This window comes from Camarhynchus parvulus, chromosome 2 (genome assembly GCF_901933205.1).
Source record: "Camarhynchus parvulus chromosome 2, STF_HiC, whole genome shotgun sequence".
NCBI classification, from domain to species: domain Eukaryota; kingdom Metazoa; phylum Chordata; class Aves; order Passeriformes; family Thraupidae; genus Camarhynchus; species Camarhynchus parvulus.
In genome coordinates this window covers 109,357,425-109,384,864 of record NC_044572.1, presented here as the reverse complement: position 1 = coordinate 109,384,864, position 27,440 = coordinate 109,357,425, and the positions used below count along the sequence as shown (strand labels likewise).

At 41.8% G+C, this 27,440-nt stretch overlaps 1 protein-coding gene across 10 annotated transcripts in view; it reads right to left on the bottom strand.

Moving 5' to 3' along the window:
* DTNA (dystrobrevin alpha) overlaps positions 1-27,440 on the bottom strand; it is a 223,663-nt gene that overhangs the window by 176,422 nt on the left and 19,801 nt on the right. For 4 of the 10 annotated variants that reach the window (XM_030971770.1, XM_030971771.1, XM_030971772.1 and 1 more), the window contains exon 1: positions 3,679-3,958. The exons of 1 other annotated variant lie outside the window; for it this stretch is intronic. In XM_030971770.1, coding sequence (XP_030827630.1) covers positions 3,679-3,695 — 17 coding nt within the window. In that variant the 5' untranslated portion in view covers positions 3,696-3,958. Of the gene's footprint in view, positions 1-3,678; positions 3,959-27,440 lie in introns of those variants that run through there. 5 more of the 10 variants (XM_030971773.1, XM_030971774.1, XM_030971769.1 and 2 more) reach the window with 2 other exon arrangements.

Below are 27,440 nucleotides of genomic sequence, written 5' to 3'. Positions count from 1 at the left end.
ATCACTGGGAGAAGAATCAGGAAAGGAAAATAAAGCAAATTGTATCACTATAAGCTGCTTCTTCAGAGCTCAGCACATTGTCAGGGAACTGTGGGGAAACAGTCCTTAAACTCCTTACCAACCAGCTCCTAATGACACTTCCATTTTCTTATTCATGGCAAAATGACCACTGCAAAAAGCTTGAAGATGAGGCTAGAAGCAAAGCTTTACAAAGGCAAAAAAGATCATGACAGAAAGAAAATGGAAACCATGTACAGTAACTGTAAAATCTAGCAAGGAGGTATTTTTAATACCCATAAGCATATCCTTGCTACTGGTTTTAGCAAGGTTTGCAAAGAAAAAATTGTAGGATCTATCAAAGGGGGAAAATGCTGCAAACCCATTTTGACCTCAGAAAGAACAATGTTTTCAAACTCTCATGACAAAGTCACAACAAAATGGTACAAAAAGGGACATGACCAACCTCCTTGAGAAGGGGACATGCTACCAGCCATGACAAAGCAGTGCTTCTCCCTAGGAGACATCAGTCAGCTCCTCGGAGCAGGAAAGCATGGCATATGCTGACAGTGCTACTGTACCAGCATCAAAGCAGCACCTCAACCACTCACACAGTACCCAAAACCAGGAGGCACCAGCTCCATCAATGTTCTGACCCCTGCTGGATCCCCCTGAAGATGAGCACCTCCATGATCTCTCCTCTCTCTGCAGCAGCAAGAGGCAAGGGCAGGGCACAGGCTCCCTCTCACTGTCCCATCCCCTCTGTCTCAGTAGCACTTCTCCATTTCCCCCTGTGTGGGATTACTAGGGGTTCTGGGAAATGTGAGGAAGGGTAGGGAAAGCTGCAGTGAGGAAAGAAGACCAGAAGATCAAGAAGAGCGTGTCACCACCCTTAGCAACACCTTGTTACAAAAGCCTTTTAGAAAGTGAAGTCTGCTGCTCTCTCCTTGCTCCCTCCCCATTTCCCAACAAATCCTAGTCACCACAGCACAAGGCTAGTGAGGGAGAATGGGGCAGGGAGAGGAGGGCAAGTAGAGGAAAGAGGTTCTAGTCCTTGTGTCATGTCCTGATAAAGTTACCACACCCTCACCCCTTACCCAAAACCCTCACTCAGTATCACACTGCTGTGTAGTACCATTATCACTGAGTGCAGTAGTGCACTCACCCTAATCAAGAAAAATTCACCCTAACAGCTGGCCAAGGACTTTCCACTTGGGTAAATATGCCAACATTATAATAATTTAGAATTTGTATCAAATACAACTACATTTTCTGTGGGAAAATATCACTTTATTGAACGCTTTCCATTCATTGCTTGGACAATTGGAAAATATTATTTCAGGTGAATTAGGTAGAGCAGAACACTTTTAAAAGTCAATCTAATACCACAATGTAGTTCTTTACCCTGGGAACATCCTGTTCCGGGGTCAGATGCTCATTCCCTTCCAGGAGCGAGGTTTTTCAGGCAGCTTTACTTCCAGAATTCAAAGCATGTTTCTTTGTGACAAAGCTCTCCAGATGCCTCTTGGACATTTAATTATGGGAGAAGGGTCTCAGATAATGAAATGGGAACATCATGCTCCTGAACTATAACTTCTGAAAAGCAATACACTGTGGTAGGGAAATGCAATTAAATTTTGAACTGACTCAGGAATTTCCCATGGAACATTAATTCTATTTTCTGCTCACCTCTGAATGTCAGTCTATTTTTCTCTTTCAGTTTAGGAAGCTTATAAAAGGTGCAGTGAACCCCTACTTCTAAATCTGTAGATTCTCCCTCCCTCCTTGGGAAGGCCATAGCCATGGGAAGAGTACATCTGCAAACAGAAGCCTATTGTGTTAAAACTTATCAGAGGCGATGCCTAGCCCAAGGAACTGCTACCTAGATACTCAACACAGAGAAATAATAAAGGTATTTTCACCCCCTTCCCAGACCCCTTATGGTCTGCAGGGGCTTTGAGAGCTCACATGACTTGCATGAAGCTGCACAGGACCTTGTGCAAGAGCCAGAAACTAACCACAACTTCACCAAGACTCACTGCAAGTTTTACTCATCTTGACATTTTTTGTCTCAAAGGTCTTCCACTTCAATACCTAAACAAATATTACAGTAATTCCTTGATATAATGTAAAAAAATTCTTTCATGTAAGCAACTGTTGGCCTGGAAATTTAGCCCAGGATTGAGGCATTGAGCTACTCAGTGTTACTTAAAAGAACACCCAGCTACTACAAACTGTAAAAGAACTGGCTTGGACTTCATTTCTCACCCCTACATCTGTTTTTTGTGCCAGATTTACCTTAAAGCTTATCTATCTATATCTTTCTTCTCCATACCCTACACTTAATCCCACAAAAATCACTTTACAGCAGATTTGCTCATCCAAATGCACCCAAATGTTTTGCAAAATTCAGGCAAGCTGACCAACAGGGATGAACTCCATCAAATGCCAGAAAGATACCAAAAGATACCAGACACATCATCTTTCCCTGAAACAGAGGAACTGTTTCTATTTTAGTTCACCCACTTTCACGTATTTTGCATGACACACACTGCCATTATATGCATCTCTTGAGCAGTGATATCCATAACCAAAAATGTCAGGCGTCTCAGTTATCCGCAGAGAGCACCTATTTCCTATGGTTATTATGGGCAGTACTAACACGTCAGGAATTCTGAGTATGTTCGGGAGAGCTGACACCAGATCCTAAGTTAGGAGCTCCTCTACTATGAGTGTAAAACACACATGCCCAGAAAAAATGGTATAAACAATGCTGACATTTAGACAGCACACACTCAAAGCCCAGATTCAGATGAAACTCTCAGACTACAAGTTCTTGCTATATAACAAATAGTATATCTAACTTCCAAATGAGTTGCTGTATTTTAAAATCCTTTTGGATATAGGATCACAACAATTTCCCCAGAAATGTTTCAGAAACTGCCTGAAAAAGACATTGATCAATGAGGCAATATATCTGCCAGATACTGAAATTACTTCTGATAAGTTCTAGAAAGAACATGATAGTCTAAATTATTTTTTTTACTCAGAAATTCACTATCTAAGTGACGACTATCAGGAGAATGCACAGATTTTTAAATTACTGCTAGAAGGACTTTGTTCAAAGAAAATTATAGCCAAAATGATTGTTGTTTTTTCTTAAAAAAAAAATCAAACTCCCAGTAAAAGTATTATTTGGGAACAAACAAACGTGAAGGTTAAATTTAATTAACCCTGTGCTGTGATCAAATTCGCCCATGAGGAAATAGTTTGCAAATGAAACCATGGCCAAACAAGCAAGCAAACATTGATTACATCCTCTCTAACGTGGAAAACAACTTGCTTTTCAACTTTGTAATAATAAGCAACATTTCAAACAGCATGTCCCACTAACGAAGAGCAAAGGTATATAACAAAAATCATCTGTTGGGAACACAGCACTCCAAACCATAATGGCAAAATAAAGCCCAAGACTCCCTAGGTATGCCAAGAAAAGTTAACACTTCACAGAGGAATAAAGTTCAAATGCTCCATATGGGGAAAACGGGAGACTAAATCGCCCGGGGTAAGCATTATTTAAGTATCCATCTCATCCTAGAGGAACTGCCAGAGTGCTTTGAAGGCAGCAGGAAAGCCCAGAGGAACTACCCCAGCAAATGCAGAGGCAAGTTTCCTACTTACCCCACTGTATGCACCATGATCTCTTTTGCCACCTTAGTAATTCCCAAGAATCCAGAATGATGTTACTTTTTTAGGGAATATTACAGCTGCTAGAGGAGCCAGAGGCAAGCTGACAAGCAGAACTTTGCGAGAAGCCAGGCAGAGAGAGATGAATTTAAACCTTGGCTCAAGATGCTGTGTATTCTGCGTCTATCTTTAACTTCTAAACGATTTGGTTTCACATTCCTCTGAAGTCCTGCTGGCAGATGCCTTCGCGGAGCTTTACCAATCGCAGGCACCCTGCCCCCTCTCCTCCTCTATCCCTCCACCTCCCTCCCTCCCTCCCATCCTCCCAAGCTGCCACTCCACCCCCATCTGCCCCATCCCCACCTCCCCTCACAAATACACACACTCACACACACAGAGGGGGTTGGCTGGCAGGATTTCATGGGCTTCCAGCCCCGGCTGCCCGCCCACGTCTGAGGGAGCCGCCCGCCCGCCGGGCACCGGGGCCAGCGGCCCGACGAGCAGCGCTTCACGGAGCCTTCGGAAATCGGGGCAGGTACCGGGAATCACAGCCTGTGCCCACTCAGGCAGGATCCCTGAGCCCCAGCGCCACCGACCCAGCCGCGGTCCTTAGTGGGACCCCCGGGGTGCATCTTCCGCAGGGGAGCCCGGGCAACACGAGCTGGAGGGCTGGGGCAAGGCAGCAATTCACCCGCTGCTGCACGGAGGGTCCGCAGAGACACATCTACAAGCTCACAGCACTTCCGACCGACTGCACAGGCAGCTTTATGGAGGAAGGCCATTTTAACAAAAAAAAACCAACAAACCTAACCCAAAATAAAATATATAATAAACTTTGTACCAGATCTTGACTATGAAGCTTTTAAACTTCACTGTTAGTCCGTGGCTCCTTACAGTAAGAATGCATTGCAATGTTGTTTAGACTATGAAGTAACTACTACAGATTAATGATAGAATTCTAGGTGACTGAAGTGGGGGAAAAACTCCTTCCATCTAACTCCAAAAGTCCGTACCCCTACCAGAGGTTGCTAGTGTTGACATAAACCCCTGACTCTTAAGATCAGCATTTTGAAGCAGGAGATTTTAATGCTCAAACGCATACTCTGTTGAATATTGCCTGCCATCAAGTCTGCCTTATCTCAGACATGGGTGGGAGTGGAACAAGCCGCAAGACTTTATGTAAAATGTATGAATTATTGAACACTTTCAGTTGCAACAGGAAAATACCAATTGCCAGTCACACCAATTCAAACAAAATAACTTGGTAAATGTGTCTCTTTTCTTGGAATCTTCAGCCTTTGTCTAAGCTGCTGCCAAGAGGGGGTTGCAGGGATGCGGCCAAGCAAGCAGTGAGCACAGGTTGGGGCAGAGGGGGCAAAGCCAAGCTGTGCCCAGAATCCCTTGGCTGAAAACACGGTTTGAAAATGCCTTGCCAATGCCTGATTTCATGGGGCATTATACTTTTCAGAACGCCAATGTTGAGAGGCTGGACTGATACAGTAGTAAAAGTGATCAAGCATTTGCTTCAGGCTAATGAAGGAAACTGGTCAAACTTGGAAAGGCCTCAAGGGGGGGAAGAAAGTCAGCCAAAGGGCTGTATCATAGGGCATATTAAGAAAGTCTCCACATCTCCTGCCTGCTTGATAACATGCATAAAAATAAGTGTGTTTAAGAACACATATATCATATATAGTCTGGTGAAAAATAGTAACTCCACAATAATGTTCATGGTCAGTCTGCATACACTGAAAGGCAAGAGCTCTTCTTAACCTGGATTGAGGTCAGGTTTGTGGGCCTGGAAGTGTTGCCAGCAGCACAGAAACATTAAATAACAAATCAGCTGACAACTCTCAGAAAGTTGAAAGATTTCTTTTGAATTACTAACATTTGTTACTATTAGCAAAGCCAGACCCCATTATGTTCAATACCTGCCTTACAGAGCGCGTTAAAATCTCCAGCTAAACATGCCATGGACTTCCTGTCAGATGAGGAATAAGTCAAGTCACTTCACTGCTTTTTCTCAGGATTCCTGATACAACAGTTCAGGGCATGTGTCTATTACTCAGGTTGAGGAGCTGCAGCGAACTGCAGGAAAGCTGCCTTGTCTGGCACTGCTTTCTGACAGAGCCACCTCTAACACTGCTGGCTTATAAATCCCTCAGAGCACAGAAAATCAGAGCCAGAGAATTCCCGTTCAAATGGTGCAACTTCGCAACTTCGTACAATGCAGTATGTACATCAAGTCATTCTTTTTCCCAACTGTTTGTAAAGATGTCAGCCTTGAAGTACAGACAATCACTAGAAGCAGAGACCAACTGTTAACATTCAGTGCTTAAGACGCTCAGAGAGACAAAAGAACAAAGAAAAGTCTTTGTGCCTTTGTGGCTGAGGGCTCCCTTCTAATTAGGGCAACAAGGAAGGAAGAAAGAAGCTCCCCGTGGAAGAAGGTATGATGGACAAATGTGGTAATTCAGAAATGAAGTCATGAACAGGAAGGATTAGGACTGAGCAGTTTATAGGACTTCAAACCACCTCTAGAGAGTGCTTAAGTGTTAGGGAAAACAATGGCAGGGAAATCCACGGAAGTACATCCACGCTTTTATCTAAGCTTGTGCGTTTCCCTTAGTAGATACAGAGGGAAAAGAGATTTGGCTTTGAATCCTCTAAAAGGCCACTGTTTGCTTCCTGTGCCTCCTAAGAGGGTATTTAAAAACCTAAGAGTATGGGGAGGGGAAGAGCTTTGGAAAGTGATGCTCGAAGTTACTGGGAAACCTTGGATGTCAACATGGACAGCATGATCCCAATCCCATGAATGAGACAGCCAGAGGTCATATGTCCAAAAACCGTATCACACAAGCCAAAGGAGAAGAGAGGTGTCCAGTTTCCTCAGATGAAGAGCTGTGCAGTAATACCAGGGTCTAATGTGCAACACAAAGTGTACAGCTGCAAGATTTACCACTGCTGTGACAGGGAATACTGCTCTCCCAGCAGGGTCTGCTGCTTACAGCCAGCATCAAGTGAAACACATCAGGGACTTCTGTGGCATTAGATTTGAGATCTATGAAAACATATTAATAGTAAGTTCTTGTGGAGGAGTGGGAGCTCAAGTTGGAGCTGGCATAGGAGCAGACAAGGGAGTGGCAGAGAGGGGAGAGTGATTTGGTACCAGTGACAAGTGTAAAGAGGTAACGTGTTTGGAGCCATGTGACTTCCTACCCATTCCCAATTTAGCCAAGTGCCTAAGAGGCATGATCTGTCCCTTCATGTTTAGCTATTTTTAACATGCACAGAATTTGCTCTTTGTCTCTCCTTGTCTGTCAGTGTCTTCAATTCTTTAGTCTTGGCAGTCTTAAGATTTGGGCTTACTGGGACAAGCAACATCTTCTACCCTACGGGCTCAATCTTTCTAGGTCTTACTCAAGAGTATTTCTTCCTCTTTGGCATGATCTTGTTAACCTCTGCAGATATTTCAGCACAGGTTTGTCCAAGAGTAAGAGCTCTGGAGTAGGGGCTGTAATTGCACTGGCAGACATGGAGTTCCTGCCCGTCACAATGGATTCAGCACTGTTTATTCAGTATTATTCAACCTGCACAGCCCTCACTGCCCCAGCTGACCTACAGCCAAGGCTACTCAGCTATGTACTTACACCCTCTCCAAAATGGTCCTGCAGGTGGGGTTTGGCCAAGTGTTGATCCGTGTGCTGCTTCTCTCCTGCCTACCACTTTTTTTTTTCCTTAAAGAGAAGGGGGACAGCTATTGCAGCAGTGGGGACAGGGGGCTCTTGGTGCAGCTCCCAAGCACCCACTCCCTTGCTGCCCCCCGCCATGCAGCCTCCAACACAGCAGGATACACCTGTCCTGGAAGGAAATGCAGAAGATGGACATGGACTCACCCAGGGCAAAACACTGCCCTGGTCTCCCTGGTCTGGGCACAACTCTCCTGCCATTGCCATGAGGCTCCCTGGGTAATGGTAGGCAGCTCAGTCATTGAACATGTTCAGATGGGTTAGCTCCGCTATTTGTAAAACACATGCAAATTGTTTGAATTCTTAATAAGCATTAATGAAGTAAATGGGGAATGCACTTAATGCATACTCCATGACCATTTTTGCAGCAACAGAGGACTTTCTGTGCCAGCTTTTCTGTTCTTGATTTCTCTGTTTCTGTGATTCAAGCCACAGGGAAAGAAGGGAGATCATCCATGGTTACAAATTGAAGCTTCAGGAATAAATAATATTTTCGGCCATTGCATTTTACTAAATTAAGAAAAAAAATCTATTCTTTAAACATGTCTTTCTTTTTGCTATGTCCTCTGTATTTATACTTTTAGTAAGAGTTCTTGGTATGAACTCATGGCTTAGACCACTATTTATCATCATATATGTCACATGTACAGGAGCCAGGATATGAAGACTTTGGCTTTATATTTGTACACAAGAACAAAGTTTTAACATTAATTATGAAGCCTTAAGCAACTTTTGAAAAACTCTGTGCCCCTGCCTTTACCAGATGCATTTTCAAGCTTAATTGAAAAATACCTAAGGGGAGAACTAGAACAATTCTGGTTCCATTTATCTTTACACTAAATACAGGAGAAAGACTACTCTTTTTTTGTGAGGTGCCCAAATTGATCAACAAAATTAGGATCTGAGATATAATCAAATTAAGAGCAACTTCTACAAAATGAAGTTTCGTGGGTAAATGGATAATTTTACCAGACTGAAAAATATTTTTCTAAAAAGAAAAAAAACCCAGGTAAACCTAAGCCCACAAAGTGCTGAGGCCTGGAAAAGTCTTTCTGGAACTGGTAGTGCTCCTGGATAAATAAAAAGGCTGCTTTCAGACTTTCTACTATCATCTATTATTTGTCCTCTACCTGAAAATGCTGAACTTTCAAGGTTTGAAGTGACAGCTATAGTTCATTTAGGTCGCTCAGTGAGCAGCGCCCCTAATGAAGATTGTCTTCCTCAAGATTTATGATCCTCTGCTATATATTGCTTCCAACAACAGTAATCCCTGTTTGCTCTAAACTCTCATGACCACTCCTGCCTCTCAGGACAGGAGAGCTGCCCACCTCTGTATCCAGCTTCATGCAGCCAACCTGCACTGCCCACCTTCACAATTATCCTTTTAATTTCCCCAGGCCTCCATGATTGTTCTTCTAGATACTGCCCTCAATTACCAGTATTCCCAACTCCCTTCCACTTCCCCTTCTGTATTTTCTCCCTACCTGTGGAAAAAGCAGCAAGCAGGTTGTGCAGCTTGATTCAGAGCTGTGTGTGCTCAGTCTGAGCAGCCAGCACAGGCAGGAGTTGCTTCAGGGGGGGGAATGTTGCATGTCCTGCTCTTTTTTGGGTTGACACCTTGGATTCCACTTCAGGAGAATCAAGGAGAATCAGTATAGCTGAGATTTCTTCCTAGGTGTTTAATTTAGCAGAAGGTGTCTAGTGAGTTCAAAATTACTGGCTGTGGCCAGGACTGTGAGACAAACAAACATAGCATGATTGTGTTCCCTTAAAAAGCCAAACTCTGAGAATAAAATAAACAAACAGCCCACATGCCAGCTACAAAGATTCATGACAGAGTCTTTGCTCCAGCAGAAGATGCTCTTTGTCTTCCCAATGATAAGAACCTTCTGCTGCTTTAAAGGCTTTATGTCTGGTCTAACCAAGTATACAAAAGGTAGCACACAGTGCTAATTAACAGAGCTCATTGCATCCTGTTCTTGAACAGGAAAAGTGAAACGTTTGTGAAAGTAAAGATCACAACACCAAACTTGTCACAACATTCACTTGAAAACAAAGTCCTTATTCCTGAAATTATTATAAATTGATATTTTTGTTATAGAAATGGCTATGTTAGCCTGTCTCACTCCAGCACCTTGGTTTCTTCATTGGAGTGCTAAATTTTGCACTGAAATTGGTTTACAGTAAGTTACTTTACAAAAATGCCACAAACGCTCTCTCTTTATATTTGCCTGGATGGGCAACCCCAAGTTTTTGTGGAAATTCAGCCATTGTGTCAAGTGTGCATGCAGGCAGACTTGACTGTGACTGGAGTGGCGCATACACTTTTTCCAGAACTGGAAGAGGATAATCTATGAAACAGATTCTCTGTTCAATTGAGCTAAAGGTAGGAACAATCCTCTTTCATTCATCCCACATCCCACCAAAAAACCCTCCTGCTCTCAAATAAAACTCGTGTTATTTCACCCTCCGGACAAAAAACTTGGAAAAGAAAGGAAATTACTTATTTTTTTCTCGATAAAGAAAAAATGCACAGCAAGAACACGGAAGGAGGACTGGAAGTCTCAGAAACTGCTAATGAGAGCTGGAGCATTAATATATAGGCCACCACCACCAGGAATCCCATCAGATCAGTTATGTAAAAGGCAGCAGCGCCTGACTCGCTCTCTGAGCCGCACCAGTGCCCGGCAGGGCTGGGGGAGGTGTCCCCCCCTCTCACAAACCCCACTCCTTCCCTGGGCTGGCCCACGGCAGCCGCCGCCCGCGGGGGATGCCCGCACCCCTCAGGCTCGGGGTCCCGGTGCAGGAGCACAGGCACGGGAAGGGAGGGCGGATCGGCCCGAGGGGCTGCGCTGGGCCGGGAGCACGCAGGGTGAGACAGCCCGGGAGAAGCTTGTTCTACTGCTCCCTCTGCTGTACCCATCCTGTGCAGAAATCCCAAATGCCAGCGCCGAGAGCCCGGATAAGGCACGGCAGCTCTGAGCGCGGCCTGCAGGTAGCACAGGCCGCGGGAAGAGGTGAAGCCGCTGCTGAGGAGGCAGAACGTGCCACCACACCCGGGAGATGACACGGCACGGACCTGCGTGTCCCACCCAGCAAATCTCCTTGGCTCTGTACCTGCCAGGGCTTTACTAGTGCTCCCAGAACAGGGGAACAAAGCCTCTCCTTGGCACCATCACCTCGCTCTGGGACACGTATTTAGACCATGAGCTCATCTTAGGATTTGGATGGGTGTTGCGATCAGCCCCAGAGAAAAGCCCAGGAAGCTCCCTGGGCAGGGCAGCAGCCGAGTCCCACATTAGGTGTGGGAACCAGAACATCCCTCTGGCTGTCCAGGATGGCCAGGACCCCTGCCAGGGGGCTCAGAAGCCCTGGCACAGAGCCCACAACACCTGTGGTTTTGATTATGACCCGTGGAGCAAATTACCGACCTTATATGAAGATCAGCAAGCCACAACAGTTTAGGTAGAATAATAGTGAAGTTATCATGGGGTGGAAAAGTAGATTTTAGGGTTTCTGGTATGGGGGTTCAGGAGGCAAGATGGAGGGAACTGGGTGTGTCCAGCCTTTCTCCTTCTTCTTCTTCTTGGCCTCCATCTTCTGTTGTGATGTTGGCACTTTTAGATTGGTTTAGAGTAGAATCTCACTGTCTAACATAGGTGATAGTTATTGGAAAGTAATTGTAAACATTGTATACATAGTTTTTGGTATAAAGACATACCACTGCCCCAGGGACAGGCAGAGTGCCTGGAACTGTCCTGCTGGACAGACCTCAGCAGGGCAGCGGAAAATTTTTTATAGATAAGACACAATAAACAACCTTGAGACTGAGAAATGAAGAGCTCTAACTCCTTCTTCAAGCATCGGGCTGGGAAAAGAGACTTTCGAACTCTTCTCGGGGTCACTCTGACAAGCTAAAGATCCCAACAATTAGGGAATACTGGCAACACCCCCAGCAGAGGGGGAAAACAGCCCACCCTGAGTCACATCAGTGCCAGCCACACCTAAACAACAGGGAACACAGGGAATAAAAAAAAAACCCAGCAAAGGGGGAAACCAGACCATCCTGAGTCACATCAGTGCCAGCCACATCTAAACAACAGGGAGCACAGGGAAAAAAAAAAGCAGAAAGGAAAGGGGAAAAGTGGCTTATGGTAATGAAGTCAATTAATCATGTGGCAATTAACAATCTGATTGTTCTAGAGAATGTTTTTTTTTCCCTAACCAAAGACCACCTGAACAAAACTGCAGTCAATAATTCCACCATGTAATCTTTGTTCTGAGGGCTGAGAATTTGGCAGAACTGGATACCACCTATGGAAGACATTAGCACCTGCCATGAAAGCATTTGTTTGAACACAGGGAAAACTTGTACCCCAAGGAAAGTACATATTCTCAGACATTCAAACATTACAATGTGCTTTCTGCAATCTTCATAGCAATATTTCAGTTACTCCACACTTTCCTCTTAGCACTAATTTATGGAAATCCAAGCTAGAGAAGAAACCATTTCAAAGGAAGAAATGTCGCTCAAGCACTTTTTCTCTGAGAAGGTGCACACTCATCAGAATTGGGAGGAATGATGAGAAGAATCAGCACCTTCAGGAAAAGTGGACACTTTCCATAATAAAAGAGGGGATGAAAGGCTGGAGTGCAAGGTTAGGGCTTTGAAAATTCAGCCATACACTCATCTTAAACCTTCTGGAGAATCTCAGGAACTTTACAAAACTTGAACCAGAAACAAAACAATCCTACCTAATAGCAATATGAGACTAAAAAAAATTATTCCGTGAGTTCTAGAAAGGCAGTGTTAACAGAGGAGACTGCATTCACTTTTTTTCTCTATGTATTACTTCCTCCTATATTACAGAACATCTACCAGTTAATGAAAATACGGGAAACCAGTCTTTATGATATAACACGGTGATAAAATGAATTATATTTAAATGTCAATGGAATCTATGAAATAGAGCAAATTTGGAAGAAATCCATTCAGTAATTTTAAAGTTGTGAATAATTAGCATGGCATTTTCAAATGCACTTGATCAAATTCATGACCTAATTCTGCTCTAAATTCTTTCATTTTAGTTTTTGTGAAGCTATATGAGCCATGCAATACTACAGTAGTATTAGAATGCTGCAGCAGTAGTGAGTCCTGCTGAAAAATTCTACCCTTAAATGAATGACTCCAGCAAAAGAATGGGACATGGCAATTTGGGGCAGAATGAAGCCCATTCTTTTCAAAGGCAGCACTCCAGATTTTCATAAATGCAAACAAATGCAGTTTGACCTCAGGACTGACACAGTGTAGCTAATTCCAACTGCCTAAGTTATATGAAAAGAAGAAGCTGGACTGGAGCTGAAATATAACAACTTCCAATGGAAAACTGAGATACTATATAACATTTTATCTGTAGCAAGCCAGTCATAATTACAGATCATTTTGACATTGTCCTGTTAAGTTTCATGATGAACAGCCACAAATATACCAAGTGTGAGGCACAGAGACCAAGCACAGCTCTGGTCATAACCTCACTGTCAGATGGCACAAAGCTGCTCCTTTTTATAGCACCTCCATCCATCTCACTGAATTCATCATATTTATCCCCAAATAAAAGAAATTACTGGTTTTTTTTCCTTTGTTCAGAAAAGCACATGCTTTATCCAAGAGCCTCAGACATTCCAGTGTAAATTATTTGTACTTCTTGCTACAAAAAGTCTTGCTCCAGGACTTTGTGACAACACTGACTACCTGAGGGAAATCAAATTAACAGCAGCTGAGACAGAACTATTAAAGGCATGTTTTCCCCTATGTACAGTAGTCTGCTAACGTATCCACAGGCACTGAGAGAGTGAGGATAAAGCAAGGACATTTCTCTGAGCCATCACTATCTTTCACATTACTGTCTATTCTTGTGAGGGAGTTGAGGATGCAGTGATATTGATAGGCACTGGGGTTCCTTGAGCCTCAACTCAAGCATGCAGATTTTACAGACATGCACACCATGAAGACAGCAGCTTCTGAAATAAATCAGGCAAGCTTTTTGCTTAAGACTACAGAGGTAGCGGCAAGGTTGTCGCTAGTTCTGAGTGTAATGATGCAAGGAAGTGGGGCACCTAAAGCCTGTCCTCTGCCCTCATGCCCTCAAGAGGCACCTTCCAGCCTCCAGAGAAGAAGATGGGTTTGGGATGGCACCCGGCCTCTTCCTGCACAACCTGCCAGGGCAAGATGCTCACAAAGGAGCTGTACTCTTGCCCCTGCGTTAACTCCTGCTCCACGAGGGAGATGACATCTCTGCTGTTTCCAGAGAAGGGCAAAGACACATACACTAGCAAAATGCTCAGAGAGGCAGGGTCCACATTTGTAACCGGGAATGCCACTCTGAAGTGCAGGCAGGAGACCAGCGTATCATGCCCCTGCTGCTCAGGCATTACCTGAGAGGTCACTGGGGCAGGGCTTGTCGTTAAACACCACGTTAGCAGTGGTAGAGACCTGACCAGGTCTCAGCTATACCACAGGTTTGTTTTGTCAGTTTAGTAATCGACATGTTTACTTCCTCCCTCCCACTTCTCAGCTGCTTTGTCTGCACAGCCTTCAGTAGTTTTAAGGTGGGTGTCATGTTTCTAGGTGCTCAGAGCAACTAAAACTTGGAGTACCTTTGACCTCCTAGCACTACTGGGACTACATATTGAACACCGTTCAAGTAACATTTTAATTCCATTTAGTGAGTGGAAAAAATTTTCTTTCAACTGAGTTGAAAGAAAATGCACCTTGCTTCAAAAGCCTCTTTAATCAGCCCCAGAATCTGAACCAATGCTGAACATAAAGTTTTAAATTTGGCTTAATGAAAACTGAATAGACCAAAAAACAACAAAAGAAGTCTCTTTACAAAAGGTATGGATTCAACCCAGCCAGTAAATAATTAAAGCTCCTCTCTGTTCCCTTCCACTTTCTATTTTAAGGCTTTTCATTATATGGGATCAAAGTCAGCTCAAGTTGGAGAGAGTTAGACAAATCCATCACGGAGACAGAATGAATGTATGATCTCATCCCCTGTGACAGCAGCCCGACGGTACCACCTGTTTGAACTCGGCTCATACCACTTCTGATGACACTGGCAATGTCAAGCAAATTGCTCGAAATTCAAGGGGGGGGGGGGGGGGGGACACTCTCCACCAAAGCAAACAAAAAAAAAAAGCAAAAACCCGTAAATCTGGCATGAGGAATGCTTACAGGCAGCCAGCGCTGCAAAAAGAGCAGCCACAGAAAGGATTCAGATCCCATGAACATAAATCACTCTGGACCTCATAAAATCAGCTATATGAAGAAAGACTCAAAAGAGTCAAATGAGAAAGCAATGCAAGACACCTGTATAAAAATTATAAATAATAAAAATAAGGAAAAATAAACATCCGTATTTATTTTCTCAAAATGAAAGAAAAAGAATATATTGAAGCCAGAAGACAAAATAATTAAGAGATATGAAATGCAAGTTAAACAAGGAGTTTAAAACTGACAGAGAAATTTAAAAGACATTAAGGAAAATTCTGTTCTACCTTTTGGAACTTAAAATGTAAGTTTACCCTATGGACCTGTCTGCAGCAAAATATAATTGGGACCAGAAAGGACTATAAAAGAAAATATTAATTAGACTGTTAATGAATACCTGCATGTTCCCATTAGAAACTCATCTATTTTAAAAAGAAAGAATATAATCCTTAATGAACCTCGCTTTTTTTAAGCAATAGAAGACAAACACTTATACTTCCTGGTACAAACAATGATTAAGTGTCAGGGAGTAAGACATCACCCTTAAGGGGAATCCCCAAGGATTAAGAAAATCCCCTCTTGTCACATTATTCCGGAACTGTCAGCTGGCCAGTTCCTGAGCACTGTCAGGAACAATGTACTGGCCCAGATCCAACACACCAATGTTTGGTTAACACTGAAGTTCAGTCAGAAGATTACTGTCTAAAATGCTTGTTTAAGGAAAAAGATGACAGCATTGTGAGTGTACCATAAAGCTTTATTTTCTAAACCATTTTTCGCTCTGACTGCCAGTAGCTAGAAGCACTTGAAGATTAAGGCAGCAAGCATACATCAACTCTACTTGGTTTGGTGTATAAAACCACTTTGGTCTAGATCTGGGTCAAGATACACTATTTTACTTCTTTGAGCTGCTTGATGTGTTCAACACAAACTTGACTTCGGGTCTGCCACTGCACCAGGCACATTTGCAGTTCTAGGAAGTTGCAGCATACTCTGGCTGATTAAACTTGCAGCTACACGTATATAAGAGTCAAACTGTAAAGTTATTTCAGATATAAAGAAAATCTCACTGCTGTGAAATTCATGCATTTTTTTTCTTAGTCTACTAAGATGAAAACAAAGAAGCAGTTTAGCACTTCACTGGCTGAAAGAGCTATTTCAAAACATGCTCTAGATTAAGACTGCATGGCAGGACCTTTTCCCAGTGAGAACAGCCATTCTGGGGATGAGTAGAGGCCCCCAACAATAATGTTCTCTTCGGTGACCTCATTAGCATCTGATGTGTAGGAACATCTCATTTAAATGTGTGATTTTTCCCGTCTACCTTGAGATGGCCCTTTAATCAAACTCATAAAATTACTTTTATTTGGTTCCAAACAGATAAATAAACCAATGTTATTCAGGCCCAACAGCTCTTCAAATGAAAGGAAAAAAAAAAAGCCTGTAATAAAAAAAATTAGATTGGAAATGTTTTGATGCTTTATGTGGGAGTTAGCTGTATGCAGAATTGAACTGTATTTTCTTGGTTTAGCTGAACTAAGCTGTACTGACAAGAGCATGCTGAATTAGATCCGGTTGTAACCCGAGGTGAACCTGCAGGGTAAACCTTACGTCACTATATTGCTGCAGTTCTTTCTTTTTTCCATGAGCAAATGTGGCTCACTTCCCTCAGTCTCTGAAATGCCATATCGTGTGTGCTGGCCATGGGGCAGAACTCTAAATAGAGCATGTTTGGATTTATTCACTTCAGGCCTCTAGGATCGGAACTGAGCTACAGGGAGAGACTGAAATAAGACTACAAAGGTATGAAGGAGGCAAACGTGAATGTAATGGGGTGTTAGAATGCACCCTGTGTTTAAAGACATTTACCCATAATTCTGACTGGTACTTTTGGGTTTTTGCCTGTCCAAGGCAAAGCCAACACTGTGTTTCTCTCTCAAAGCCACGTAGGGACAGCTTGTCTTACATTGTGGGGTAGTTGACCCTAACATGTGACAATGCCAAGCCCTTCCTGGCTACAGTAAAAAACTTTAATTTCTACAGCACCATCCACACAACTTTGCAGGATAAGATAAAACTCTCTTCCAAGAACCTGGCAACTCCTTAGCACGAAGGCCAATGAGGACACATGGCACTTGGCATGATACTCCCCTCTACCAAATTTCCATGACCACATCAGTGCTTCAGAGACATGACCGAGCAGATAGAACTGTTTAAGTTCTATCTCACAGCCAGCCTACAAAACATGCTTGGTGTTCCACCTTCAGGCATGTTGCTAAGCACAAAACTACCCTCTCTTTGCCAGAGCCCGCTGGCAGCCTCAGTGGCACAAGGCAGGTGGGCACATAACCCTCTGTCATCTCGGTGCCTGATGGCTCCTTTCTTTGCTAGCTTTATCCCTGACTTTCTGTGGCATGGCAGACCACACAGGAGCTCTCCCTGAATTAATCCATATACCTGGAGAAAAAGCAACTCTATTTGCAGCTGCACTACATAGGTACTAGATCACTATTCCCAACACAGGATTTTTACCTGCAGCCCCTGGAAGGAGTCCTCTGCCTGCTCAGTTGGAATGGTAGGACACTGAAAAAGGTTTTTCCTTTGTTGAGTGCTATGGTGCTAAATGTTATTTTCCAACTGTGTATAATCATTTTTAAAAAGGAATTCAGGTACATGACCCTAACACTGTTTCTTCTTCAGCTCGTATGCAATGGAGATGTTCTGGAGACACTATGATTTTGCTTAATAAAAATATAAATCTCCTTATAATTTCATCACTTCAGGCCTTGAATAATTGGAAATCCTCCTCCTACAGAATTTGTCATGATTTCCTCTCTTTGAGTTCAATGCAAGAAGTGCACAGCTAAATTATGCAGGACTATAAACTTACATAACTGTTTGTAAGATAGAAGAATGTAAAAAATAAAGGAGCCTTAATAGTTAGGAATATAGAGAAGTCCAACACAGAACTGAGGAAAAAATGATTTATCATTTGTTCTTCAGGTAGACAGGTTTACTAGTATGTAATTAGTATAAATAGAAGCAAATCTGAGAATACACTGTCATTTCCTTAGACATATGGAAACCAAGAGCTGGCAGAACTAATCATGAAGCAGCAACCTGAACAAACATCAATATAATATGTAGAAAGGTGTATTTACATTAAGAAATCACCCATCTCTGGTCTTTGGTGTATTTACATTAAGAGATCACCCCTCTCTTGCATTAGTTTGTCCTTTTGAACAGCAGTGGCGTGATGAAGGAAGCACCAAAGAGGAGGCACCCTCATGGCTCACTGATACCACTTGCACACAATCTTGAGTATCAGGCATCCACAGCAAGCATATGTAATTCCTTTCACTGCCTACCTACCAGGAGGTTCACCAGCAGTCTACCCTTTATGCCTTTTGGTAGTTTGCATTCTCCTTTTCTTGGAGCACATGTAGTCACACATTGCCCAGGAAGCCTTCTGCTCTCAATGCAAGAATCTGGAGGGAAATAAAATCCATCAATCCTCTGACTGGCTTAGTAAATCTCTCTCACACTGTTCATCATTCCCTGTGGCCCTGCAACTCAAGCCCTTTGGCTCTTTGCTTGTGGGGCTCTTTAATCCTTTAGCTTTCTATCTGGATGGCTGTGGGCACAATTTGCCCAAGCCCTGGTCTCTTTTTCTAGCCCCTGATAAGGACTTTTCTCTCACTTGTGGTCTCTCCTGCCTCAGCTGAAACAGCAAAGAGCCTTTTACAAGGTCATGTATATACACACCTTATAGTCAGGTGTTCTTTGGCTTACAATGAAAGCCACAGGACAGCACAAATGAACCTGAAAGGGTTCAGGATGCAAGGTACCCTTGTAAGAATTATACTTGGATACAACCAGAAACGGGGATGAAAAGTGGATTCCTTAGCAATTTATAGCTTTTCAGCATACTCCAAGCATGTGTATTTGGAAATTCTTGCTGCTGTTCCTCATGCAGATTACTGTTTGCAGCTCCCTTGCACTGTTCTCCCATTAGGTGTGTGAATGAAGCATAGAAACAATTTGTTTTATCACCGCCACTCTCACAAAAGAATTAAATTAAAAATAGCAGTATTGCATCACTTTTAACAGGGCAGTAAAATAGGACTATAATGGCTGCAGGCTTGGTCCTTCCCCTCTCTAGCAAATCCTGTAATGTGAGGGAGGTTACTTGGGATGCTTCTACTAGATTTTGCCCTGAGAAAAGGTTTGTTGAGAGGGAGGTCACTGTGGGTAAGTGCCAAAACCCATGCCTGTACTCTTGGTCCTCAGGCCATTTGGTTGGGGCAGCTGATGATCTGTTTTGCTGTTCCATCTCACTGGCAGCCCATTTCCATGGTGATGCTCTTCTAGAGAGACCTGCCAGCCAAGAAGCACGGGGGTCCATTTTCTTGAGAAAGCTGCTCAATTTATAGGAGCTTTACTGTAAACCTAATACAGGCTGCTACTTTTTAATTTTTACTTTCCCAGGGGCAGACAGTGGTACTAATATCCTCAGTTTGCCCATTCCTTTCCTATTTTACGAGATGTTGCAAGTCTGCACCTCGGGACACGGAGGGGCTAACAAAATAGCAGGACAGGTACTGCTGACATCCATTTGATACATTTTTTCAAAACCACTGGGCACGAATCAGGTCCATGGAAAACTGCAAACAATAATCTGAGCTTTAAAAACCCAAGAGACTAAAGATGTCTGCATTATGCAGTGATACTCAGCTAACAAAGCTCTTCAGTTGCTCCCCAAGATACACGACACTGCTTACTGCTGGATTTTGAAAATGCACAAAAATACTTATGTGCATATCTTAAACTGCTGTCAGATCTAAGATGAAGGCTACTGGAGCTAAAATAAGGGATAGAAACAACCTGTAGAGGAATTAAAATGTTTTGGCTTATTTAAATTTAACACTTTATACTTAAGGATATATTTGGCCTGTGGTATTTAAGGATTTTTTCCACAGAACACTCATTAAGTCCTACAAGGAATGTATGCATGCCATTCCCATCAATACTGCTGGATTTACAGGTGAATTGAGACTCACCCCTGGGTTCACAACTCCAGCACAAAAGCCCTTGGCTCCACAGAAGACAACAAACGTGTGAAGGAGTATCAAGGACAGAGGAGCTACCCAGAGATACTCCTCTGCAGCCTTTCAAACAGCACTTGGAGGAGATGTTTGCCCTCTGCAAACAGACTGCCACAGAGGAAGATCTGGGAGCGGGCTAGGGGCTGGATCACAGGACCTAGAAGCCCACCTCAGTCCTGAGCACAGCATTCCCAGCAGCAGCTGGCTCCAACCATGAAAACCGCAGCGGAAGAGCCAACACAAAGTGCTAAATCTCTTCTAGCCCTTGGCCAGTGATCTGCTGAATTACTACTCTGCACACAGTTTGTCATGCAGGAGTGGTGACCCTCTCTGAAAATTTCATGCTATGGCTAGGAAAACCATTTATGTGCTTCCTATAGTTTTATGCACAAATGCCTACAGCTTTTCCCTCTAATACATACATAAATTGAACTTCTGTAACTGTGAGTTTTGTGACTAGAAAAGAAAACCCTGTGAAACAATCAAGTTTTCCTAATGCTTCTGCCACATGTGGTGTAAGCACTATTGTGAAAGCTGTGTGCTCAGAATGTGTTAATTGCCAGGTCCCAGGAGCATTCCCTTTAGCCCTGCACATCTTCTTATATAACAGCATTTACCATACTGTGATGAGAGGCACAGATCCATACTTTGAAAGTCCATTATTGCTGTTTACATTTATAACATAATTATTAAATATAAAGTTATTTCTTAATAAAATTCTGCTGTGGCTTACTACAATTCTGCATCAGTAGTAAGTATTTACTTACCCTTAAATTATTCTCAAAATACTTTTCATATGATTAAAAAAGGTCCTTTTCACTAGAACACAAGTATTTTTCACTTAAAAGATAATGAAGATGGCAATTAGAGATTTATTTTTATCCTATATCCTAAAACCTTCTCAACTGCCGTTTATTAAAAAAATATTATGAAGAAGACAAAGAACACTACAAATTCAACTTTAGTGCTCTGTTTTACATCTCTGTTGGACAAACAGCATTAGGACACGAAAGCCATTAACCTCTTTTGTTGAGGGTCATTGCATTTATGACATGACAGAAGTACCGCATACACTTAATTGTAAAGACTGTTTGCACATAAAATAACCAAATGGTCAAACCAAAATAGCTTCCCAAACTCTGCATCTGTAGTCTATATATTGCCACACAACTCTCAAGAACTTGCATGTCAATTTCCCAGTAAGAGTCCAGAACAGTTTTCAGATTGACAGAAGTTTAGAGAAAGGAAGTGAATATTTTTCTATCCAAAATATGACACTTTATTAGTAAGTGACAGAATTAATTTTTTCCTTTAAAAAAAAAAATTTGTTTTTCTCTATAGACCAGGTTGGCAATTGCTTTTATTGTTCCACTGAGCTGTTCTACAATTTCTTAGGAAGAAATCTTCCGGAAGCAAACTAAGAGAGCAAATTACTTTATAAGCAATTTTTTCCCAAACCATTCTGTATTTTAGATTGTAGATAAACATATCTTCACAACTGCTTTTCTCAATTTCACTCTTTTCCTCATACTTCCAGTGATGTCATTGTCTTGTATCTTAATTTCTCATGGTTCTGAGGTCACAAATTTTTATTACCCAGCTTCACCATGGGATACATCTGAGGATCAAGACGTGACATCAGAATATGACAGCTATGTCTCCTGGTTAGAAATCTCAGCTCTCTACAGTCTTGCAGACATTTCTTCTGCTTTTGTTGACTTTTTACTGTTTTCTCAGAGCTACTGAATTATTCATCTGTCAACATAAATGTAGAGTTCATCATATAAATATGTAAAGTCACCATTTTAGAGCAGACATCCAAAGACAAATTCATATAAAAGCTTTTTATAGATCATTAAACCTGCATAGCAAAAGACACAATATAACACAAATGTAGTAGTGTATAGTAGGACTGAAGTTGAATGGAAACTCTGTGTAGGGCAGTATTCCAGCCTACTCTCTGCTATGCTACTTTTTACAGTAAGGCTTCCATTCTGATTTGCAAAGCCAGTCCCTGCTTCGTGCCTCAGTTGATACAATCCCAAAAGTGACGTTCATCTCAACAAACCTATCTATTAAGACTGCATCAGAAAACTTCCTTTCTCTGTACTAATATTTGCTTTTCATGCAGAGCAGCTACTTCCTACCAGGTATTTTCAACCTTGGCCTATCTCTTGGCAAGAAATCTACAGATCTGAGTGAGATGACAATAAACTAGAACTAAATACTCCCAAGACACCCAGTCCGTATTTTTACCTTTACAGCACAGACTGCTAAAGCACAGACTGGTAAGACTGCTAAATATAGGGAATGTCCATGTGTTCTGCTCACCTAGACTCCACTGAGAATAAAGGGGAAAAAATACTTATTTGTCAGTGCTTAATTTACTACATGAATTTTATGCATGGTCAGTTACACTACAAAAAATAATCCTAATGCTGGATCATGCATTTTGCAGTCAGCTTTATCAGATAAAGTCTGAAGATTCAATTATAGTTTAAAAAGAGCAATTACCTTTTAAATAACAGCTTGAACTAACAAAAGGAACAGATTCATTACTCAGTGGCAGTAAGATCGTATTCTAGGTAAAGACAGCCTCAGCAACTAAGCTATGGTTGACTGCAACATTTGACTGCAGTTCTCATAATATGTTCACAGTAACCTCAGCAATGCTGATATGAGCAAATCTTGGGGCAAACTCCAAAAGACTGATTTGGTTTTATCATTTTACTCCATTTTGCAGAACAAAACCACACGCTGACTCTAGAAAAGGAGCTAAGAAAGCACACTAGGATTTGCTATCTCAGAACGCAGTGTCTCCCTTCCGTTATCCATGAGTAACCTGGCAATGCCCGAAGTTAGGATGGCCAGTTTGTATTATTTATATTACCTGCATGATCATCTTCTGTCTTGTTGCCCTCATGTCTTCCCTGGATGTTTAGACAGGAACACTGAGTACACCAAAACAACAGGAGATGTCATTTGCAGTCTTCTCTCTGGCTTCAAAGGCCTGACAGGGTGGCCATTTGAGATGCAAATATTTCAAGAAGTGAGACACACCGTTGAGCAAGGAGCAGAGCCCTGTTTGCCATCCCACTCTCTGCATTGTATGTATTTATTTCATTCTCCATAGTCACGACTACAGAATGTGTTCTGTAAAATCAAGTGCTATTTATGCTCCTGCCCTCATTTAGCCTCAGAAAACACTTCAAAATGCTTGAGTTCTACTGTAAGCATTTCCTAGGGAAATAGTATCATCTAAAACCTTGACACTTCCTGGAAAAGAATGACAGATCCTTCATAAAACTGACAAATGAAACATTTTAGAACAAGCAATCTAATATGCTATACCAGCTGGCATCCAGGGTAAGATATCATGGCTGAAACTTTGTCCCATGCAGAAGATGGAGTTTTGTGAACTGGAATTATATAAGAAACTCAGCAGAAAGAGGGCTGGCAGTTAGGACAAGGCCAGTGCAATACAGTCCAAGTCCAAGAGAGAGTGAAAAGAGATGGATGCTGGAAGCATGCAAGCTATCTGAATGCTATTCATGTGATCTGAAGTTTGCAAGGAAATTAATGACAGCAAATTTCACAGCAGAAGTGTGGATACAAGACTTGCTCAGCATTCTGTTGAGTAGAGTCATTCAAGTATATATACTTAGAGCAAGGCACTGGAAAGCCACATCTTTAAGCCAGATTTTATTCCAGAATGCAGAATCCAGGAACACAAACTTGTTGTAGGTTATTTCCACTTAAGAATTACTTTTTTCATTAAACTGATACCCACTGAAAATGAGTTTAAAGTGCAGTCAGGTGAATGAGTGTCTGATGAGTTCTGATACAACGTGAGCTAAGCTATTGTCTCTTATCTGAGGTAACAATGGGAATGCAAAGCAGAAAAGAATACCATAAACCACCATCGTGTACCACACACCTGTGATGAGCAGCAACTGCACTTCATCCATTTCAGGGCAGAACTGCAAGGCAGCACGAGCCAACACTGTCTTTGGCTTAAAGTTAGTGCTAAAACAGCTTGGGACTAAAACACATGGGACATTAAGTTCCATTGGGAAACTGAAAATTCTTCAACCGCCTGAAGTATCCTATCAATCCTCTAGATAAACTAGAAAACTCAAATCAAAATCGATGTCTACACGAGGTTTTACTTGAACTCTGTCTACCTAATTCAGGTCAGTGCAACCATTATTTTTACAAAGTGGCCTAGGAAATCAACTTTCAGTTCACATGAAGCTTTTAGCTGTTGTTTGTAATTACTTCTGCAGCTCTTGCAAAGAAGTGTTGCTCTAAAATGAACCAATTTTAGCAGTTTTATTGCCTTACTCCTACCAAACAAAGGCCTGTATAGGTTAAGTTTTACCTGTTCAGATATGTTTATAGTAGCTGAAAATAAACAAGACATGTTTGCAGAGTGCAAGGCTTAAGTTTCAAAGTGAGAACATGGGAAAATGCGCAGAAGACAGTAATTAGAGCAATGAAGTAAAGTTAATAAAAGAAAAAATAATATCAGGAAATTAGTGTCTTTCTTAACAGCAGATCTGTTAATGCTCTGGAACATTTTCCCAAGGGAAGCAGTGGGAGCTCCATTACTTCGATAATTTAAAATTAGACTGACAAAAAAGTAGCAAATGTACAGCACAATAAAAAATAATTCCATACAGGAAGGGGAATGAAGTAGGTGACTAATAAGTCTTTCTTTCAAACAGCTATGAATCATACAAGTGCAGTGGTGGCTTGTACAGAAACTGGAGTTTTTATACACAGATGGTAATGCAAACTGGTAGCTCTCACACAGTACTTGTTGGTAATGGTTGGAGGAACCAATTCTTCATATACCATAAACCACAAATACACGTTATTAGACTATCTGCCTAAATTCTACAGAGATTTCACATAGCATGCTTTACTTACCAACCCCTGTGCCCCAAACAAGAAAAGCAATGCCAGTTTCATTACTGCATGCACACTTATTTTGCTGGGACAGAATTTTCTTAGCTAAAAGCTACTGGAGCTACTTTATGAACTCAGTGTTTTACATGTAACCAGAGGTAAGAATTTTTGGTCTCAGGTCACACTATGTTTTACTTGAGTTCAATTAATTCTCTATTTGAAGGCATATTTAAGACAAACAATCTGTTGAGTACGAGTTCAATATTTCCTGATCAAAGTTTGAGAGAAAGAATGAACCACAGGCTTTTTATTTGATTCTTTTGTTTTCTGATATTTTCTCAAGTACTGCAGAGAGACAATGGTTATTTGAACTAATCTTTCCAGGCCTTGCTGTTTGACCCATGTGCCTTGTTTGCCACTATGTGACATGGAGCCCTTACAAGAGCTGTGCCCTGACAGTGACATGCTGCTCGGAGCACAGACTGGGGTTAAACATTCACCAGGGCAGTAGTGGTCTGCAACCAAAAGAGGGGGAAAGCAACAGTTTAAACTATATATAGGACAGTATCTTGCATAAATCTGAACATGGTGTGCCTTAATTTTTTTTTTAAGTGAGACTGTCCATAAAAAAGGGTACTGTAAAGCACTTTTTGTCAAGGATCACGGAAAGTGAAACTTATCCTACTTTTTAAATAATCACCTCCAACGACAAATTTGCAAACAACGTATCAGAGAACAAAGGCAGTAATTTTCCACAAACCGTTTAGGAATTAGGAATAGTAGGAGAATATTCAAATAATTTTAAATCTTGTATTTCGCCATTTTTGGGGAAAAAAAAGCTCATTAAGAAAACAAACCAACCAACCTCCACGTTTCTTCAAAGATCCAAAGATCCTGTCACTGGAGCAGGCTGAGGATGGTCTATCACATGTTATCTGGATGGAAAGTAGCTTAACAATTAGGACAAGAGGAGCAACAAGTACTACTTACTGCACTTTGAAAACAATCTGTTTCCTTTGCTGGCAGGTTATTTTGCCTTTGCAGTCTCTTCCCAAAGAGTCTAAGCTGGCTGGAATATTATTTTCCAATCACCTTGAGTGGCTATGCCTGTGTGTCACTGTTCGAACAACTTCATGACCAGAGAATGATACACTCAGGTCTGGTATTGGAACCAGCTTAGAAGACACAGTGATAATATTGTGCATGCAATATAGCACGAAGTATAAAATTCTGGTTTTCTTTATCACAGGAAAACACATACCAGCATATAGTAACTTTTCCTTCTTGCATTCTCACAGTAGCACAGGAAAACTGAAATAACGTGAAAATCAGTAGCACACCAAATTATTTACCCACATAAGACTTTGGTGGAAATCCACTGCAATGCAAACAGCAATCTAGATTTATAAAGCAAACACTTCAACTCCCAGAAGACAATCACTTCTCACTCAGAGCACTGGCCAGAGTAAATTGAGTTCCTTCATCTAATTAGAACAAAAAGTTATGGACTAGAGAATTGAGTTTTGATGCAACTACATGTTTTGGGAGAGTCATTTAAAGGACCATTTCTAACACATGCACAGCACAGTCAATGAAATTATAAACATTACTGTCTGATAATACTTTTATTTTCAGTGAAAGCTGTATGAATTGTTCTTATTTTTTTCCACTTTTCAAAGTATTTGCCTTCAAAACATACTTTGTGTTTCTTCTAACTACTATGACTGAAGGAGGGGTAAAGATAATATAAATGAAGACAGGAGGCATAAAATAATGGACAAATCTGGAAAGGCACAAAAAGCCAAAACACATTTTTTGATGTCCTATCAAGTGCTGCTAAACTCTCAGAATAACTTTTATCTTAGAAGGAAAGTTATGGCTGACTGGCACTAACTGTTGAAGAGAGTGCAATGTTGTCTTCCTACAGCACAGGGAACAAGGGATGCTTAGGATGCTGGGCTGGTGACCAAATCCATAGGGTGGTCCTGAAGGGTCAGTGACAGGAATAGCAGGGTGGGGTTAGGATGGATGAAAAGGAGGGTGAGGATGAGGAAGTGTGATCATCAGAGCTCTCACTCCAGCTGCTGCAATCCTTAAAGGTCCCCCTTCATGTGAGCTGTGGACTTCTGCTGTACACAGAAGCACACCAGGACAACTTCACATGTGCAAGATTGGGAGTACCTGTTGCAAATGAGTGATTTAGGGTAGCTTAAAGAACCTGGGAAGGGAGGGGATCTATGACCACAATATCCCTATGAGATCAAAGCACTCCTTTAATTCCTGCACCATAGCAGGACCTGAAGATGCCTCAGCATTTCCTAGCACAGTCTCATGTCATTATCACATTAAAAAAGATAAGAAAATGTCACATGTATCAACAATGTTTCTCTAAAAAAGCGAGGCCTGCACAAAGCAAAGAAGCAGCACAGAATGGGTGAAAACCAGTGAAAATTCTCTGTCTCACCTCAGTGGCATAACCCAGTAACCTAAGACATGCCTTCAGCCAGCCTTCAGACATGAGCTGTCACAGAACGGACAAAGCAAGTTCTAGTTATTAACACCACAAAGTGTATTACTTCTGCATTATTAACCCTGCATGTTTTGCTACTGAGCTGGAAAGCACAGGGAAACTCCAAAGTGTCAGAAGCACTGATATCCTTCTTATACCTACATTTCTGACTTTGATTATCTGATCATAGCTTTTTCCTATATGAACAACTTCTA